Below are 21198 nucleotides of genomic sequence, written 5' to 3' on the forward strand. Positions count from 1 at the left end.
AGTATGCAAAAGGGAGAGCTAAGCTGTGTGTTGACGAAGGACTGATGAGAGGGAATATTTGTGTATTTCTAAAGAAAAACTAAATATATGCATACGAAGGCAGGTAGGATTAATGATCGTAGTCCATATCTGGTGTATGGGTTAAGTGAAATGTACATAAGAGAAGGTGTTAGATGCGAACATGCTGATAGGGGTGGCCACTGGGATGTTATATCATTTCCTGGTGGGGACGAGATTAAAAGTTAGTAGTGGTGATGGGAAAAGAGAGAAAAAAACCACATGCTGTGTGTGTGTGTGTGTGTGTGTGTGTGTGTGTGTGTGTGTGTGTGTGTGTGTGTGTGTGTGTGTGTGTTGTGTGTGTGTGAAAGAAGAGATGTGAGTGAGTCAACTTGGAAAAGAGACCTCTGTATAGAGATAACTAGAAAGACTAAATAAAGACTGACAAGGGATGAGAACAAATGACAAAAAAACGATGGAAGATATTAAGGTGCCTACATGTCCTGGTGAAGAGTGTGGCATGTGAAAGCTGAACTGTAGGGCTTTTAAGAAAGAGTAGAAAGTGGTGGGATGAGGAGGTAAAATTTCTTTAATTGTCAGAGGAAAAGTGAGATATGTAAAGACAGTATCTGAAGGGAAGGAGTGACTGCTTCAGATCTCTGTGAGTTGACATGGCACCGAACAGAACCATGGGAGCTGAAACAAACCATAGTGTGAGTGAAGAGAGAGTAAGGCTCTGGGGTGCATTGAGGTGAGTGTGGAAAGACAGGTCACTGTCTATGAGGTACTTAGATAGGCATGTCTGATGGTGCAATAGTTCCGATGGAGTTGTATAGTGTGGATATGTGGATTGAAAGGTCCACAGAGGCTTATACCGTAAGCCACAGCACAGATACATAGATACAGATCTACAGTGTATGTATATATATATATATATATATATATAGAGAGAGAGAGAGAGAGAGAGAGAGAGAGAGAGAGAGAGAGAGAGAGAGAGAGAGAGAGAGAGAGAGAGATTTGATAGATGTAAACAAATAGATTTAGATAAACACACGGATACAAACAGGCTAATTGGTGGGTGGAAAAGCATAGAAAACAAAAGAGATATTTCTCAGACTAATGCATTCCTTCAAGAATCATTTGTGTGGTAGGAAGAAGCACCTCATATCCCTTAGCCTGGGTCTAAAAATGCCAAGGAAAAGTATACATTGACATTTTGTAAGTCATTCGCCTACGTATCTGTATAAGGAAAAAACGGAATACATTCTTTACGAACTTTAATGAATAACATCTTGCTTACATAAGATAATGCCTTAACTTAATCTCTCTGAGAGAGAGAAGAAGGATTCTCAGTGCATTCTTCAGTGAAGAAATAAAATACATGAAAATCTGTTTCCCGTTAATACAAGAGAAATCAAAGATCTTTTTCTTTCATCATTTCTATCATCTCTCATCTAATTAACATCTACTGCTGATATCTCATCCTAATTTATATATATATACACACTACAAGAAGAGTCAGCAAGTAGAGGGTTGGGGGGGGTGATAGGGGAATTCTTTCTCCTTACGTAATTCTCTTCTTTCAAGCGCACTTCATTCTTCTTGCCTTCCTTCATTACACTGCTGATACTCTCACGCTGTTCAGATGTTCAGGAGCAGTTCTGCTACACTCGGTGGGGAAAACACACGTCAGCATATTGGCAGTGCTTTCCTCAATATTTCCAGTAAACACAAAATTACACGCGAGCAATGGTTTCTCACCAGTGTTACGCCAGCCGGAAAACTGTATCAAATGCTTCACACATATTGCTCAACCTGAATAGCTTTTATTACTTATATATATATATATATATATATATATATATATATATATATATATATATATATATATATATATATATATATATATATATATATATATATATTTCAATGAACGGTGGGTTGCCTCAGTTAGGTTAAATTTCTCTTTATTTAGGAAAATAATAATGTTATCCTCTTGTAGTTTACACTAATTCCCATTAATACAAGCTGAACCTTTCTTTTATCAATATAATTCGAAGTGGAATCCATTGAAAGCTCGTGTGATTCTATAGCCAGTCCTTCTAGCAAGGAAGTTTGTCCTCCTTGATCTCCACAGTTTAGTTAGTTTAGCCAATGATCCTAGTCTGTCTGCACATCTAACCATCTCAACTGTTCATTCCAACAGGTGGTGTCCCCTCGTTAGCTATTCATTGAGCTAATCCAGCAGGTTTATCCCCTAGCCAGTCATCCTGCCAATCCTCACCACTTCACTTTTCATCTATCCCTTGAGCAAGTAACAGGAATATGAGAAAGTTTATTCACAGGCCTCAACATCTTACCGATTAATCCAATATGGCTGGAACAATTTTATTCTTTTCCAAGCTTGAGATGCGCAGAATTGCATCGTTTAAATCAAGCTTTAGCTCTTAGAAAAAAAGAATCTTATCTTACAACTCAAAATATTGAACAAGATTGAACTTTCTCGATCACATTTCTTGCATAGTTTAACTTGAGATACTTATCATGTTGAGTTTGCAACAGTATTCATCATCTGACATGAAAAAGAGAAAGTCATATTCTACACAAAAAATAAAAAGATGATGAGACATAAGAGATATATATACAAAACATAGTATCACATTAACTACTGTGATCTAAACCTACTTACAAAACTTTACAAGTGGCTAAAAAAAAAAATAGTCTGAATCTATTTTGACTTAGTCACAAGTAGTGGTGTATAAAGTGATAAACCACCGTTTTACAAAATTGCTTTTTTTCTCCTAGCATTGCTGACCTTGATTTTATGTAAGTGACATTCTACATGGGAAAGTTATGACAGGAAAAAACAATTAAAGTAGCCATGATTAACTGGGGTTTTTTTTTCATGATACAGGAAGACGAAATAGGAGCATTTGGAAGAAGGGAAAACCTGAGATGGATGTGGAAGAAGACAGAAGATCTCAAGTGAATTTACTGGGAAAAAAAATTACATCATAAACAAAGTAGTGTATCATCTTTCGAGACTTGGGTAGGAGAGGGAGACTGAAGAAGAGCTTTGCTTCCTTGTTATCCTGTATGGAACTACTTTTCCCGGTGATGAAAAACAATTTCTTTATGACTGATGTCTACTCTCTAGCTCCATCTAGTCTACTCCTTGATTTTCTACCCCATTGACATAGTTTTTCTTTCTACGATATCACCCACTGTAACACTCCTTTGCTTTCTTAACACAAAGTTATTCCCTAACTTTAGAACACCTATTACGTCTCTTTGATAAGGGATTTATATTCCTCTCATTATACGGATCTGAAACTCAGCCGATCACAGTAAAACTTTCAGCATAGTTCCTTGAATGACACGAGTCAAATAGAAGATACATCTGGTTACATTTCCAAACCACTCTCATCTCTGTTTTCCTCCTCTTCCTCCTCCTCCTCCTCTTGTCTTCTTCCTTCATTTCTTTCACACTCTTCCAAAGCACCATAGGAATGATTTTCCCTAACCACACCATAAAATCAAACAATTCTTCCTATAATATTAATTTACAAAGGACGGCTTTAACCTTATGACTTCTTCCATCTTATTATTACTCGTCAGTTCGTCTCACTCCTATACTTCGTCATCTTACAAAGCCACACGCGCACACATTCCTCTAATGGCGTCAGCACTTTGTGATGTCTTCCGCTTATGACCTCTAGAGTTTCCAGTGTGGGGATGTGGCTCAGTAAAGCATGATATTGCTGCCCTTAGTGTCAGGTGCCTGCACCTGGTCCTTGGCCTTGGGTTCGTAAGTGCCAATGAAGATGATGGCTATGTTTGCGACGTGTACGAAGATTGCCACAACCACTAGCCTGCGGGAAAAAGGATATATGTTAGAAAAGATGTCAATCATAAAGGAAAATGATGATGGCTAGTAAATGATTACTAGTGAAACAAAGAGGAATTGGTTTAAACACATGAGGAGGAGTCATGTCATTGTATGTCATGAAGGTAAGGACACAAAAATGAAAAATTGTATGCTGAATCAGGCTGAGTTGCTTATTCATAGACTACCAATTTAAGTGGATTCATTATCATCATTTCTGTAAAAAAGAAAAAAGAGAGGGGGTTTCTTATACCTTGTTCTCAATCCTGATTCAAAGATTGTTGTCCCTGTTTCTACTATCAAAGCAAGAGAAGCTTACATTAACTTTTTGGCGACGTGGATTGTAGTATCACTTGCAGTAGAGTGGCCTGGAGAAGTGGGACTTTGGTCCTAAACATTTTCTGGAAAACCTGATATCTCTTTAAGCATCATCTGGGTAACTTCTCCCTGGCTGAGAACCGGGGAAAACAATTTCAGAGTCTGTGATGCGCTAACTCCACAAGTTTGCTCTGCTCAGATCGAGGTAATTGTTTGAGTCTGTTGTCTGTCGCCTCAACTCCTGGGAATGCTTTTCTGTAATCCAGGACAAATTTCTTTGTTTTTTTCTTTTAGATTTCAAGTCCATGTGCTTTAATGCTGATCCCACTGCATTAGGCTTGGAGCTGGACAGATTTCTGATCCTCTCCTACTCCGTTAGCTGAAGGACTCGGACGTACCCATGTCAGACTTAACAGAGGCCAGGTAGATATTAAGTCAGCCATCCCGTTCACTCTCTCACCCTACGCAAAGGAGAACTAAAGACCTTAGAGTCCAAGTTGCCACTTTTTATGCATGTATATTTGTCTATGAGGTAATGTGTCACTTCTTGTATATAGGGGTACTGCTGGTGTCTTGTGCCTCTTTCCTTAACAAGTATTGATAGCTTCCCGTAGTTAATGCAGTTCCTCAAATCACTTCGATACCCACGCCCTTCGGCAGCATCATGGACAAGCGGGAGCTCATAAAGGAAAGCAAGGAGGAGGAGATGAAGAGGGAGGACGAGATAGGAGGAGGAACACTACTCACCAGAATGAATAGCCGAAGACTTCCATTCCTTCTGTGGTCCAGCCGTTCGAAGCATCGTAAAGAAGGACGTTCTTCGTAAGGTTCTCATGAAACTGGACGGCCCATAAGATGACACATATCAGGTTGAAGAGCGCTGTGGAAGGGAAGACTAAACGTTACCTCAAGGATCATATACAAGGAGGAGTCATCGAAGGGAAAATGGAATACCTATCTGTCCCATTGCGAATGGGTGACTTACACGACACTGAAGAACTCTGATAGAAGCCTAGTTATTCAAAGGCTCGACCATGAGTCTGATAGGAGAATAAAAAGATTCATAATGTGGAAGAATCATAAAGCAATACCTTTCATGTTTGTCTATACAGAAAGTATTAGTGTTATCAAGTTATATATATACATATATATGTTTTGAAATGGTTTGGGCACATGGAGAGAATGAGTGAGGAGAGATTGACCAAGAGGATATATGTGTCGGAGGTGGAGGGAACGAGGAGAAGAGGGAGACCAATTTGGAGGTGGAAAGATGGAGTGAAAAAGATTTTGTGTGATCGGGGCCTGAACATGCAGGAGGGTGAAAGGAGGGCAAGAAATAGAGTGAATTGGAGTCATGTGGTATACAGGGGTTGACGTGCTGTCAGTGGATTGAAGCAAGGCATGTGAAGCGTCTGGGGTAAACCATGGAAAGCTGTGTAGGTATGTATATTTGCGTGTGTGGACGTGTGTATGTACATGTGTATGGGGGGGGGGGGGGGGTGGGGCCATTTCTTTCGTCTGTTTCCTTGCGCTACCTCGCAAACGCGGGAGACAGCGACAAAGTATAAAAAAAAAAAAAAAAAAAAAAATATATATATATATATATATATATATATATATATATATATATATATATATATATATATATGTATATATATATATATATATATATATATATATATATATATATATATATATATATATATATATATATATATACAGGTGACATGACTTACTGAAGATATGCTTCGTTTATGAAGGATAATATGAATCCCGAGGATAATATATATATATATATATATATATATATATATATATATATATATATATATATATATATATATATACATAAATGATATTATAAATTACATAGATTAATGGTTAACGAAGAGTCGTTCTAATACTGCCGGAATGTGCGAGATGATTAAGCTTACGAAATGAGTCATGAGTTAATTGTCTCCTGGTTGTGTTATACCGACTCCATTCACCTCCACAGCTGCTCTGTAACTTTGCTGCCAAATTCAGCTTAAGATGTAGTAATGAACACATTAAGCATACACAGCCTGCCCGGGTGCACACACACTGCCTAGGTGTCTGCAAAGGATGGGAGCAACGTGCTATCATTATGAATATAGAGCAGCTGCATTGTGCATAGAGTCAACATGCATGTATTAGCAGTGAGGGATACCGGGTACCTGACTAGAACGAGTCATTAACTTACAATTTGGTTTATTGACCTTAATTGGCTATAATAACATGAATCTATTCCTGAATGAGACGAGTTCTTCATAAGAGTGAGTCCAGTCTTGTATTTATGAAGGCAGAGTGGTTGGTATTTCCCTGCTGCCAAGGAATGAATCTTGGCCAAGAAAAGGCATTACCCGGGGTCTCTCAGTCAACACAAGATGACAAAATGAGTGTTTGCAAACTGGAGTTACAAGGGATTTTCATCTAAGGTACAGTTCCTTTCGCTATATCTCTAAGACTAGTACAATACAATGAGTCAGGAATGTTATCTCTTGATTCTTGTTTCCTTTTCTGTTTATATAACTACGACTGAACAACAAAAACAGTCCAGTTGATCCACCTTTACACACAAGGAAACCCCATCCAATCAGCTTTCGTGTCATTTTGCCACTCGTCCACTTCTGACGCTGTGAAAATGCAGGCGATGTTATACTCACACGAGCATGACAGGTAATTCGATTTTTTCTAGGGGGAAAGGGAGGAAAGTCGAGCCGAATTTCCACAACTGACTAATATCAAGCAGTAATAGTGTAGTTCAAACTCGGGAGGATATCTTCACACACGTACCCAGACCCCCCAACGTTAAGATATTCTCACACGGACCTAATCCCCGCGTTAAGATATTCTCACATGGACCGAGACCCCAGGCTTCGGATATCTAGGGCTTCACAACTCCCAGGATTGTGTGCCAGAATTAATTAAAATTCTAATCTCCCGTGAATAAAAGATGGCGTTAAGTACCGGAAGGAACCAGTGAGACGAGAAATATCTAATGAAAGATGGAAATAATTAGACCAGGAGTGAAAGCCCGTCCGTCCGTCCGTCCGTCTGTCTGTCTGTCTGTCTGGGTGTATATGTGTCAGCCTACCTTTGTCTGTCGATTTTTGCCGTGTCTGTGCTCGTGTCTGTGTCTGTATGTGCAAGTGTGTGTGAGTTTTTCGAGGATGTGTTTGTCACGAGAATCATGACTGAACTGTTGCTCACTGCTAGCCTAAGAATAATATCTTAGAAAGTCATCTAAAATCATCACTATTTTACCTAATATAAAATTCAGTCAGCTTTAAATGCAAGTAGAAAAATCCTTTTAAAAGAGGATCCCTCCAATTCCATTCTCTATAAATGGTATCTAACCCGATAAACTAAGGTTCAGAAGGAGAGAAGTGAGGATAGAGGACACAGAAGAAGAAGGACGACCACCACAACTCACTGACCTGCCAGGGTATTCCAGACGTAGAGACCAGGGACGCCCGTGATGGCTTCGACAGGCGTCGTGGCTGTGTTGATGACGGCGAAGAGCGCCCCGACCACGGCGAACATCATCCCAAGACTGAGGCAAGCGATGGTCCCAACCCACAGCCCGTAGTCCATGAAGACCGCCGACTCCACTGTGGAGAGAAGAGCTAGATCAGTGGCTGTGAGGTGGAAGGACACTCTGGATGTCGATTCAGTGTGAGAGAAAGCTTTAGTTTCTCAGATGATAGACAGATAACTTTACAGCTTCTTGGAACTCTCAGTGTCTACTGTCCACTATCATTCAGACTCTGTATTTGAGTGTGTATCACAACTTGGGTGTTGTACAGAAATTTGATATTCCAGAGGAAATGAACACACAGAGGACAGCTTGTGAGGAAAATAAATACAGATATAATATGTCCTGATAAGAATCGTCATAATGATAAATTCTCTTTTAAACAGCCAGGGGACCAGATGACCCCACCCAAAAAAAATAAAATAAAAAAAGTAGTAGTGTATATACATATGAATGAAGACATGTTCCATATACATGACGAGACTTGGCAGGTGGAGACAAATACATCCTAAAACGGTTCACCACGCAAAACCACTACTCGTGAATCAGCCAAACAGAACCAGCAATACTGGTAAGCAACGACGCTTGTAAACCACAGCAACGACGCTTGTAAACCACAGCAACGACGCTTGTAAACCACAGCAACGACCGTCGAACACATTAGCAACAGGTACGACACAAGACACGACACACGGAAGGGAGAAAGGAGAGGGGGGGAAGCAATTGTATGTATCTCACACAGTTACCGTTGGTTTGGATGTGAACAAACCAGGGCTTTCAGTCGCGATGGTGGTCTCTGACTGCTCGTCGTTATCTTGTCCTCCTTCTGCCTCGCCTGCAGTAGTCACGTAGGGGTCTTGAGCGTTCTCAATATAATGGTTGGCATCTTCCCCATCTCCGGTATTGAGTGCCAGACTGAGAGGAGCTTCCCACCAACTAGCCTTCAAGTGAGGGACGAGGGACTTCCAGAACGCTGCTGAGGAAGGATCCTCTCCATCTTCGTCGCCTTCTACGTGTGGCTCCTGAATATACGCTGGGGCGAAATATCCCGGCTGGACCTGACGTGCTGTTGTTTCTTTCGGGCAATTTTCAGAGACGGAGAATTCATCAGCCGTCCCGTTCATTACTTCCCTCAGCTGCTGCCTGCGTAGGGCCTTGGTCGGGGCGCAGCTGTACATGCAAAGGCCATTGAGACACACCACTGCAAACCACCAGTGAAACATTAGTCTTCTGAGTGTGTTAGTCTTGTGTGTGTGTGTGTGTGTGTGTGTGTGTGTGTGTGTGTGTGTGTGTGTGTGTGTGTGTGTGTGTGTGTGTGTGTGTGTGTGTGTGTGTGTTTTACAAAGATGTAAATGTTTCTAATAAGAAAAGAAAGTGGAAATGATTACAAGGCTCCGAAGAGGAGATATATATCTGAATAGGTGATAAATCCATTTTCTTACTACTCTGATGATTCATTCTAGTCATTATCTCGACCACGACGCAGCGACTTTGATTCTATTCATACCTGGTAATAAGAGGTTCTCATCTGCACCAGAGAACAAGCAGCTTCTCCTTCTTTCTCTCTTTGTGATTAGCATCTCCTAGGGCGCCTCAACCTTAAAGCTGTTTGATCAGCAATGTTCGTCCTTAACATAACAAGTCCTGTTTTAGGACTCATATGTGGGACGCTTCTCAGCTCACCCTTATAAGATAGCTAATCCCACACACACACACACACACACACACACACACACACACACACACACACACACACACACACACACACACACACACACATACATAACCCCTATACATAACCCCTTGAGAATGAGCAAGGCCCATGACTGACTGTCTCTTCTACTCAACTCTCCCGTGAGGTGAAGTCACACTCGCTTCGATACTTGAGACAGGGTCCTCCCACTTAGCTTACCCTTCAGATGGTGTATCCGCCAAGTGTACTGGGCGATGTAACTCTCCCCTTCGAACAACCCGAAGTTGACGTGGCCGTGACTATTCGCCAGGTTGCTGTGACAGTTGGCCTCGAACCAGTTCTCGGTGGCAAGGGCGGCCGCCATAAGGGACGCCCCCAGGCAGCAAAGGACGAAGGTGCTGAAGACGTATTTCCTCCTACGCCTAACCCGCTTGGTCAACGGCATTCTGCTGGTGGCAGCTCAGGAAAACGAAAACGTCCCAATGTGTTATTACTAAGAGAGACTCGCCAGTGAAGACGGACAAGGTACTGAGGGTCGTTCTTTGACGACGTACCTCGCTGAAGAGAAGATAGAAAAAGATGGAAGACAGTCCCAATTGATAAAAACCCAGGCGATGAATTCCTTTAGTCAAGATGACCGATGGAGAGTGAGGCAGAGGACTGATGCGCTAAAGAGTCTCTCTCTGTAAGCCGCAAGGGATCGCAAAAGCTCGTGCCACTGAACACAGACGCCGCCCACGATCGAGCCTTAGGATCAGAGGCAAATGACACTGGGAAGTGATCCTCTATAACAAGAGGCAAATAATGACAACTAATGCTCTATCCCGATCTTTTTTTAGGCCTGAATTCCCTTAAGGATTGCATATGTGCGTTCGCAGCTCCCGAGTAATTCTCTAACCCTGGAAACAAATGACGTACATCTAATCCATTGGAAGTGGCATATATATATATATATATATATATATATATATATATATATATATATATATATATATATATATATATATATGTATATATATATTAAACAGTGAGGTCCTTCGCTTCCTGCTGTACATATCAGTACAATACTGAAAGACAAGAATTTCAATTTGTGTTTGTGGTAGTCGAAAATATTTAGCCTATAATGGAATCCTATCATCATTTATTTCATTTTATTCTCTTTTTTTTCACTTTTTACTAATATTTCATAACAAGGCAGAAACGCCAACATTCACCATGGGAATGTTGCATTGTTTTCTCTCCTCCTATCTATTCTGCAGTAAAGTGGGTATGTCAGTTCCGGAGGATTTTATCGCAAAACTTAGAATTAACGACCTTGTCTCCCTCCCTCCCTCCCTTCCTCCCTCACTCTATATCGAAAAAAAAAGTGTATTCGAAGTGTCCCCTGCCAATGCACACACACACACACACACACACACACACACACCTGAAAGGTGTGTTTTATCGAACCAGGAAGATATGGAAAATGAGGATAAAAGTAACTTAGGTGAAACAGAAATGATAAATACGTAAACTAGCTTGACGAATATGAGATCAATACGACCATCTTTCACTAGAAACATTATTTGAAAAGAAAAAAGCATTCCTGGTATCCTCTGACTTCTTTAAACGCGCTGTATCCTATTTTAAAAGCTTGCTTTACGGGAATCAAACAATCTTTTTAAACGTCACAACAACTTCAAAGGCTTTCGAGCTATTTCAGCCATGAAGTTCATACGCCCTGGTGCGGCCGTTATATCTAAACGACCATCGTTTCAAAGTAATTCTTTTGTGGTCGATTATTTTTCCCCGCGAGATAAACGATTACCTTACAGTGTAATTCCTTTGAGTTCTTTTTATGTGTGTGATTGAAGGTGACTGATGGTGTCAAGGAGGCTGGCTGCTCACTGTATACCTGGCGCTTGTATGGTGACTGATGGTGTGGTGAGGGAGGGAAGACTACTCACTCACTGAACCTGGTGCGTGGCGAGTGTATGGTGACTGATGGTGTGGTGAGGGAGGGAAGACTACTCACTCATTGAACCTGGTGCGTGGCGAGTGTATGGTGACTGATGGTGTGGTGAGGATACACGCGCCTCCCCCCGTCACACCGCACCCTCCTCCAACCTTCGTCTCTTACTCCCTGCCTTCCTGATCTCTCTCTCTCTCTCTCTCTCTCTCTCTCTCTCTCTCTCTCTCTCTCTCTCTCTCTCTCTCTCTCTCTCTCTCTCTCTCTCTCTCTCTCTCTCTCTCTCTCTCTCTCTCCTTGATGGTGTATTTATTTAAGACAAATTCTTTTTTTTTTTTACTCCATCCCTAAACTCTGTTGACGAACTTCCTGAACATAATCCTGGAAAGCTTAGGGTGGGGTGAGGGAGGGAGCGGAGGGAGGGAGGGAGGGAGCGGAGGGAGCGGAGGGAGCGGAGGGAGGGAGGGAGGGAGAGAGGGAGAGAGGGAGAGAGGGAGGGAGCGGAAGGAGGGAGGGAGAGAGGGAGAGAGGGAGGGAGCGGAAGGAGGGAGGGAGAGAGGGAGAGAGGGAGAGAGGGAGGGAGCGGAGGGAGGGAGCGGAGGGAGAGAGAGAGGGAGGGAGGGAGCGGAGGGAGGAAGGGAGAGAGAGGGAAGGAGGGAGGAAGGGAGGTTGAATTACTTTCCACAGGGTTTGTGAGATAACTGCCGACGAACTATTAAAAAAAAAATATGAAATTTGGAAAATAAATCCACAAAACACGAGACAAAGTTTTTTTTTTTTAATTACAGTACAATTCTCTAGAGGATGGGGTTGGTTGCATATAAAAATACCTTGTTGGAGTGACAGGCTGGGTAGAATGCGTAGATTAAAATCTACCGTGAAGACCACGTGTGCAAAATGTCAGTGGGATATAACATATAATGTCAGTGGGATATAACTTGTAAAGTCAGTGGGATATAGCTTGTAATGTCAGTGGGATATAACGTATAATGTCAGTGGGATATAGCTTGTAATGTCAGTGGGATATAACATATAATGTCAGGGGGTCCCAGGTCTGTTTCGACCCCTGAGTCTTTCAGGATGGCAGACAGGGTGTGGGTGTTGGGGAACACAGGGTGTGGGTGGGGGAACACAGGGTGAGGGTGGGGAACACAGGGTGTGGATGGGGAACACAGGGTGTGGGTGGGGGAACACAGAGTGAGGGTGGGGGAACACAGAGTGAGGGTGGGGGAACACAGAGTGAGGGTGGGGGAACACAGAGTGAGGGTGGGAGAACACAGGGTGAGGGTGGGAGAACACAGGGTGAGGGTGGGGAACACAGGGTGTGGGTGGGGGAACACAGAGTGAGGGTGGGGGAACACAGAGTGAGGGTGGGGGAACACAGAGTGAGGGTGGGGGAACACAGGGTGAGGGTGGGGAACACAGGGTGTGGGTTGGGGAACACAGGGTGAGGGTGGGAGAACACAGGGTGAGGGTGGGAGAACACAGAGTGAGGGTGGGGGAACACAGAGTGAGGGTGGGGGAACACAGAGTGAGGGTGGGAGAACACAGGGTGGGGGTGGGGGAACACAGGGCGTGGGTGTTGGGGAACAAAGGATGTGGGTTTTGGGAAACACAGGGTGTGGGTGTTGGGGAACACAGGGTGTGGGTGGGGAACACTGGGTGTGGTTGGGGGAACCTCTTGTCTTGAGTAAATTAACTGGACAACCTCCCTCCCCAAGGTGTACCAGACCAGCGAGGGTTGCACAACGTATCATAAATATAGACGTGCATGATCAGGAGAAAATAAAGGGAGAGAGAGAGAGAGAGAGAGAGAGAGAGAGAGAGAGAGAGAGAGAGAGAGAGAGAGAGAGAGAGAGAGAGAGAGAGAAGGGGGGGAGAGAGAGGGAAAGAGGAAAAGAGCCTTGTAGACCAGGAACCTACGCTCTCTCTCTCTCTCTCTCTCTCTCTCTCTCTCTCTCTCTCTCTCTCTCTCTCTCTCTCTCTCTCTCTCTCTCTCTCTCTCTCTCTCTCTCTCTCTCTCTCTCTCTCTCTCTCTCTCTCTCTCTCATAAGTCCCCCTTGGCTCAGCAACCACCGCGAATGTCGCCCGTGTTTGTCCGCAATCAGCCTTCTCGCTGAGGTCACCGCCAAGACGGACGGACACACACACACACACACACACACACACACACACACACACCTTCCCAGGTTAAGGACGCAAGACCCACGTCTTTTCCTCGCCCTGGGAGACTTGCAGCCTCTCACACATTTATCTTTTTTTTTCCTCCCATCATTTTCGATAAGATTAAGAAAGCATTGTTTCCAGAGTTTTATTTTTTATCTCTTTTTCAAAGTTGAAGTGAGTTAATGTTTTTAAAGATACAAACGTCAGAGAAAGAGATGCGGTAGAGGGCGTAGTCTGAGTGAGAAGGGCCGACGTGTGATTTGGTTCTTGCATATGGAGAGGATGAGTGAAGAGAGACGGAAGAAGAGGATCTACATCTGTTGGAAGAGGGAGGAGCAAGGGGGATGAGGAGACCGATGAAGGAATGGAAGAAAGGAGTGAAAGAGGTTTGAGGTATTGGAGCAATAACATGCAGGAGGGTGAGAGGCATGCGTGGGATGTAATAAACTGGATCGACATTGTATACTGGGGGACGACGCAGTTATCTATAGGCTGAACCAGGGAATATGAAGTGGGCATTTTGAACTGTGGAGCTCCCTATGGGTCTTGGCTATTTATAGCAGGCTCTAGTTTCGGTGTTTCATACATGACAGCTAGAAACTATATATGTGCAAACTAGGCCATTGTTCGTCTGTTCCTGACGCTACCTCATAAGGGAGGGGAAGGCAATTAGGTATGGAAAAAATATATATATACTACAGACGAAATTCTCGCAGCGTCCTCCACATCGATCAGCCAAATTTCTTCAAATTTGCGGAAACAAATATTCTAATGAACAAAGTCATGACTGTAGGAATACATCTACCATTCTCTCTCTCTCTCTCTCTCTCTCTCTCTCTCTCTCTCTCTCTCTCTCTCTCTCTCTCTCTCTCTCTCTCTCTCTCTCTCTCTCTCTCTCTCTCTCTCTCTCTCTCCCGAGCTAAAAGCATTCAAAGCCGTTTTGTATAAACCGCAAGCTCTGAAATACGATCAAAACTCTCATTCTTCACGCTCATCTGAGGGAACTTCCCTCAACATGGAATTTATATCATAAATATTATCATAAAGGATTTTCTACCTTGGGGGTGGGTGACCTACACTCACGCTTGTGAGAAGCAGGATCCTGTTATGTGTGAGGTCAAAGGTTAAGTGCCCGGGTGGGTGGTTTGTTGTGGTGCCTGAGTGGTATACGGTCGGGAGGACTGGCACTTAAACTGCCAAGTTAAGTGTGTTTGATTGCGAAGGTGATTATTCTTAAGTGCGTCTGTCTCTCTGTCTCTCAGTCTTTTGTTTCTGTGTGTGTGTGTGTGTGTGTGTGTGTGTGTGTGTGTGTGTGTGTGTGTTATTACTTTTTTGTGTGTTCCAGGGACCCAGTCACCGACAAGCTCCCACAGGAGGGGAAGAATCCATAGCTGTGTCGGCTGTAAGCCGGTTACCCCCTTCTCTAGGATTCGAACCCTTGCCCTTTCTATTGGCGGGTTGCAACGCGAACTACTGCAATGCGCTGCTGGTGGCAAAAGAGAGAGAGAGAGGTGAGTCAACCACAGGATGCCCACATCGATGGCAGAACCTACCAAAAAAAAAAGAAAATATATATATATATATATATATATATATATATATATATATATATATATATATATATATATATATATATATATATATAAACACACACCAACTTCTCCGCGGTAAACATCCCCTTCGAATAGAAAATGCCAACTCTATACATTTCCCACAGAAAAAGGGAAGCGAAAGGAAAGTTCACATCGAAGGACAGAGCTCGGTAAACCGACTGCTTTCCAATACCTTTCATAACGAAGAGACTACCAGGTCGCAATGAAAGATAAAGCATATTTCGAGGACAGATATTCTAGGTATACATCATTCAGAGGACCTAAAAGGCCAGGACTCCATGCACCCACGACTCAAAGTTTCATACATGTCCACAGGACAACAGAATAATATTGCTGGATATCTGGTGTAAAATCATCAAAATATCAAAAACGAATATATCATGACAAGAGAATAAGATATTAAGATATTCACTACAAAGAAATGTACCTGAATAGTGAGAATAAGTCTCAAGTATATAGTACAACTTATCTTACATATGACGGAAAAACAGCATTGATGTTCTGTATTTCACATAGGGAGAAATATCGTCCACCCTTCCAACATCCTTCAAGAAATATACTGAAGAAATGTGAGTATATGCGATTATACGGTGATATATAATCTTTAACGGTCTAATGTATAATTTTCATCGGTCTAATGTATAATTTTTATCGGTCCAATGTATAATTTTCATCAGTCTGATGTATAATTTTCATCAGTCTGATGTATAATTTTCATCGGTCTAATGTATAATCTTTATCGGTGTAATGTATAATCTTTATCAGTCTTTCAATAACACATGGCGGCTTCTCAGATAAGAGCGAAGCATTGGAGATATCGTATGTATTTTTTTTTTGTTTGTTTGTTTTTTACTTTTCATATTTGTTCGCCGTTACTCGTGTTAGTGGGGCAGTTCTAAAATCCGACGAAGAACAGAACTTCATTCGCTCACGTCTATTCTCCAGCTCTCATACGTAATGCACCAGCACCAAAGCTCGTTCAGATGATGGCTGGGGAGCCGTATGTATACTCCATAGAAAATCCTACAATCGTTTACCCTCTGCTTTCAATTCTCGTGTGACAAGTTAGAGTATTTTTCCTTTTGGATGTCAGGAGAACTAATGTCCCTTGAGCACAGCCGATGCCAGCACTTTCCCCTCTTGCTTCTCCCGGAGCGAAATTGTTTGGCAGAAACATTTTCCTCGACTCTCCTCCCCCACAACCCTGAAGACACCAGCACTGGACACAACCATTTCTGGGCTCGTTCTCCGCAGTGGGTTGTATTCCTTCTATTCTGTGTACATTTGGCTCCTTATCAATACTCTTTATCAGCTGAAGATCCACTTGGCTGAGGCTCTTTCCAACATATGGCTATCTCCTGTTGCAAGAGAGAGAGAGAGAGAGAGAGAGAGAGAGAGAGAGAGAGAGAGAGAGAGAGAGAGAGAGAGAGAAGAGAGATGCCGTAGGTCAGCGCCCCTGACGTGTCTCTCATATATTCATTTCGTCCACCGTTCTTCGTCGGGGTAACAGGATGGGAGCTCTTACGAGACGCTGTTACACCACTGCCATTGGGACTCGATGCTGCAGGGTTGAATTGGAGAGAGAGCGAGAGAGGTTTCGCTTCTGCTTCAGCCTGAAGTGGTTTATTCCGTCTATTGTCCTCCTTTAGATCACTGATTGCGTTGGTCACATCATCTGAGTGAAGGTAAAGAATATCTCAAAATCCTTCAAAAGATCGGGGAAAATTATCCTTCCCTTTCTCCTTCCTTGTATCCTGAGACATCACTTTAAACTCTTCAGAGAAACGTCCTTTCTTCAGGAGCTCTGCTTGACCACTTGCAACAATCGTATCACCAGAATGCCTCACATGAACTTTGAGATACTTGTCCACCCTGAGCTGTAATCTGTCAAAGCCCGCGACCTCCTTCGTCCAGCAGACCCCGGAAATGACAGTTTTCAAGTGTGTGTGTGTGTGTGTGTGTGTGTGTGTGTGTGTGTGTGTGTGTGTGTGTGTGTGTGTGTGTGTGTGTGTGTGTGTGTGTGTGTGTCACTTCACATGGTTCCAGTGCTCATGATTGCTTGAATGTCCGCATTCATTCTGTATGTCCGTGTATGTTGCGGCCTCTGAACCAACCTGTATGTGTGTTTCTTGACGACCATTCCTACAAGCAAGTATGTTGTTGTATGTTGATTCTCTCTCTCTCTCTCTCTCTCTCTCTCTCTCTCTCTCTCTCTCTCTCTCTCTCTCTCTCTCTCTCTCTCTCTCTCTCTCTCTCTCTCTCTCTCTCTCTCCTACATTTTCTGCCTATCAGCTCCAGATTTCCACCTTTGATTACGTTCTTCCGTCCTCGTAGTACACATACGAAGCTTCTGACTGTATTGAAAGCCATTATCATAAGTACGGAGCGCTGTCATATACATATGCTTCAGTGTGTTCGACTGTGAGGCAATTCATACCATTTGTTGTTAAGATGAAGTGGTGTAATTTATTGATTTCCTATTAATCAATTCCTCAAAAGCCAGCTTATACATGTAAGGTCCTGAGGCTCAAACCATAGATTGCTGGACCTCATATCTCACTGACTACAGATATCACTGGTGAAACCACACTGGGTTTTATGACTGTGTGCATGATAAGGGGCCAGTGGCCCATCCACCGACTTCGTTTGAATTAATGGTACTTTGAGACTTAACCTCCAGAGAACGTACAACCCCTTGATCAAGTTGGTCTCACCTTTGACCTGACCCTTAAGTGTTAGGTCAAATGCCACGCTACCATACCCAGGCGTCACACCGTTGTACTCACTTGTACCATCTTTTTTTGTACTCGAAAGTTTAATGATTGAAGATGATTACGAAGGTCCAGGTGTTGATTCCTGATTACAGTCTCTCTCCATCCACCGACGGAAGAGCTTATCGTGTACACCTGTCAACGCTAGAGTTGATAATCGCATCCTCATCTTACCTACGACCGTCCTTGAGTCATGATGCCACGTATAGCATTGCTGAGAGTAAGCTGGGTGACCCTTGACCCGAGAGGTGATCACGTCCAGTGCCCATACGACATTCCTTGGTCGGTTTAGAGTCATAATTCACTGTATCATGATGATGAATAGGTGCGCCAACCGTGCCAGACCTACGCAAGGCAATTCATCTTCATTCCCTCATGTTGTTATACAATACTCACTTATACCATTTTTCTGTACTCGAAAGTTTAATGATTAAAGATGATTACGATGGTCGAGGTGTTGATTCCTGGTTACAGTCTCTCTCCATCGACTATACTAAGGTTATCCATTGAAACGGAGGACCCTGCCTCTTTCTCCCATGGTGAATTCGTATCTCCTCCTCCTCCTTCTCCTCCTTTTCCTCCTCCTCCTCCTCCTCATCTCCCTAGATCACCACCACCACCACCACTGTGTGGTACCACCACCAGTACCTACCATAGCCATCAGCACCTCCATGGCTATAAAGTAAGCCAGCAATTACGAGGAACATTTCCCCTATAATATGTTCACTAGAAATCCTACTAAACGCGTGTTCGTTCAAGACATTTATCAAGATATGATGCATAAACTGATAATCTCCAATGAAAGAGGATATACAGATCTACGATCCGCGTAATTACTTTAGCATGAATTGATGAAAAGAAAACCCTATGAAGACGATCAGCAAACCTGTTTCTAACAGAAAACAAGACGAGGAGGTCATCCAGATGTGTCGTCCCATTTATGATGTGATGAATGTATGGTGTATTGCAAAAGACAGACCAGCTCTAGTGCCAGAGTCACCACTACAACCTGGGGCTCTGATACAGGAACGACCCCAGAGAGCAATTTACAATGTAATTTTGTCGTTAGTGTAAAATAACCATGTCGAACGGTGTTGTGAGAGAAGCAGTACTTTTTTTTAAATGATTTATATAGATCTGTCTCTATTAAAGAGGACCGTCTATCTTTAGGGATCTATCCCTTTTAAAGAGAACCATCTCTCTTAAAGTGGTCCTTTTCATGAAGACTCCCGTCTCTCTAAGAGACCCGCCTCTCTCTCTATAGAACCCCCGTCTCTCTGAGAGATATCCTTCCTTCTCACAAGAATCCATCTCTCTTAAAGAGATCCTTCGCGTTTAAAGAGACCTAAATCCCTTTAAAGGTCGTGAGGCACTAGGGAGGCCCAGCTGTGGCGTTATAGCAGATGGTGGCATCTGCCCTCCCTTCCCAACATGGATGCCACCTTTGCTCAGTTGCCTTTCATGATTCTTCCCTTTATATATCTCTCTGTCACACAAAATACAATCTTCTTTTCCAAGTCATCGACCCTTAGACAACATTTAGTGTTTTTCTATATTCACATCACCATCCTCGGTAGTTTGTATGCACACGACTTTCCACACCATCTTTTCCACTCCTTGTTCTGTCCCACACTGTGATATTAACATCATCCTTCGTCTTGCGCATCTCACTGTGTCCATTATCCATTGGCTATCCGGCACTTCCACTTTCTCCTTCCATACTTTAAGCCAGGTTGCGTCTTGGCCCGACACTATAGATGGTGAAACACTCGCGATATACTCCCACCAGCACACTGCCATGTAGATATACCTTATCTTCTTATCTCCTAGATAACGTAACCCAGTATTGAACTTTTTTTTTTAAGAAATAACTAGGTAATGTAACATGTATGCTATCTTCTTCAACGTAGTGTATGCAATGTTAAGACACTCTACTGGCAAAAAGGTCGATTTGTGTTATTTATTAAGTTTGTTTGGTTTAGAAAGAGTGTTCGTTTGTTTGGTTGTTTAAATCTTGACTGTACATAGCGTGTGACAAACGAAGACTTGCACACCCAAGTTCTTGTACACTGCCAGATGTATGACGGTTTGCTCGAGAGGTGATTGGCAACGGGTAGCCTGCATCACTGACGTCATCTGTATAAGAAGACTATAGGCAAGGAGAATAAGACCACGTCACCAAAGGCGTACTTGACATGCATCATTTAATGGATTCCAATTCCAACCAGAATGCCATGCTGGTGACGGTGAGGGTTTGCTGATTCTGCTTATGACTCAGAGTTCTGCCGTGTGCACTCTTCCAAAACATGGCATTTCCTCTTATACTCCAACCCTCAGTTCATACGAGGGCAGATTGGGAAGCCAGCAAACGGTACGTCTCGTGGAGTTCCTCGCCCCTCGGCGATGACCAGAGTTCAGCCAAGATTTATCTCAGAAACAGCAGATCCGTCCACAGGTGTAGGGGCTTAAGGGGATTAATTAGAATCTCATTCGCCACCGTACCTGCCAACCATCGCTGGGGGAAGGGAGAGGAGAGGGATGGTGGGGCTGGCTATATATATATATCAGTGGGCGATAAGTGACTGATAGTGAATCAAGAGGAGGAGTAATGGCCAGGCAGTGTAAAAAATAATAATGCCAACGACAAGCGATTGAAAGATTGAAAATAAATGTAACAATTTTGCTTTAAATGTCCGTAGAGGAGAAATCAAACATGGAAATGTTTTCGTGGTGTTTTTTGGATTAGTTTCATTCACAGACCATCTGTGAAATGAAAGGACATTTCTTTCCTAGTTCAAGTTTTATTTTTTTTCTTCTAGTTTGCAACTTTTCGAAGGTTGTGATATTATACCATAGTTACATGCGATCGGTCTTCGATAGATTATGTTCCTGAGAGTACGGTGTATTTTTTATGTCTTTCCCAGTTTTAAAGTTTTTAAGTCGTCTCTCGTTTTCTGTTCTATATATATATATCCCTCCAGATGTCAATATCCCATCACACACACACACACACATCACACACACACACACTGGTGTACACGTACACACATGAACCACTGCGCTGACTCATACCAGTGACTCAAACACTGGTTCACACAATTCTCCGAAGCAGCTGCCGGAGAGAGAGAGAAAACGGGAAGTGAACAGTGCATAATACACCGTAACGTCTGGCCCTGACTACTCTCATTCGCACTGTAATCACACACACTCACTCATCGTGAATCACGCTATTACCCAGCCCAAACTATCC

General features: G+C 42.9%; 1 protein-coding gene across 4 annotated transcripts in view; it reads right to left on the reverse strand.

Annotated features, from left to right (window-relative positions):
• Positions 1–1257: 1257 nt before the first annotated feature.
• The window catches only part of LOC139756854 (clarin-2), an 89018-nt gene continuing 69077 nt past the window's right edge, over positions 1258–21198 (reverse strand). The window contains exons 1-6 of one of the 4 annotated variants that reach the window (XM_071676682.1): positions 19671–19754; positions 9670–10008; positions 8527–8958; positions 7660–7833; positions 4949–5081; positions 1258–3869 (exon numbers count right to left, since the gene is read on the reverse strand). In XM_071676682.1, coding sequence (XP_071532783.1) covers positions 3740–3869; positions 4949–5081; positions 7660–7833; positions 8527–8958; positions 9670–9895 — 1095 coding nt within the window. In that variant the 5' untranslated portion in view covers positions 9896–10008; positions 19671–19754 and the 3' untranslated portion in view covers positions 1258–3739. Of the gene's footprint in view, positions 3870–4948; positions 5082–7659; positions 7834–8526; positions 8959–9669; positions 10350–19619; positions 19755–21198 lie in introns of those variants that run through there. The other 3 variants (XM_071676683.1, XM_071676681.1, XM_071676684.1) reach the window with 3 other exon arrangements.

Source organism: Panulirus ornatus, chromosome 23 (assembly GCF_036320965.1).
Source record: "Panulirus ornatus isolate Po-2019 chromosome 23, ASM3632096v1, whole genome shotgun sequence".
Lineage (NCBI taxonomy): Eukaryota > Metazoa > Arthropoda > Malacostraca > Decapoda > Palinuridae > Panulirus > Panulirus ornatus.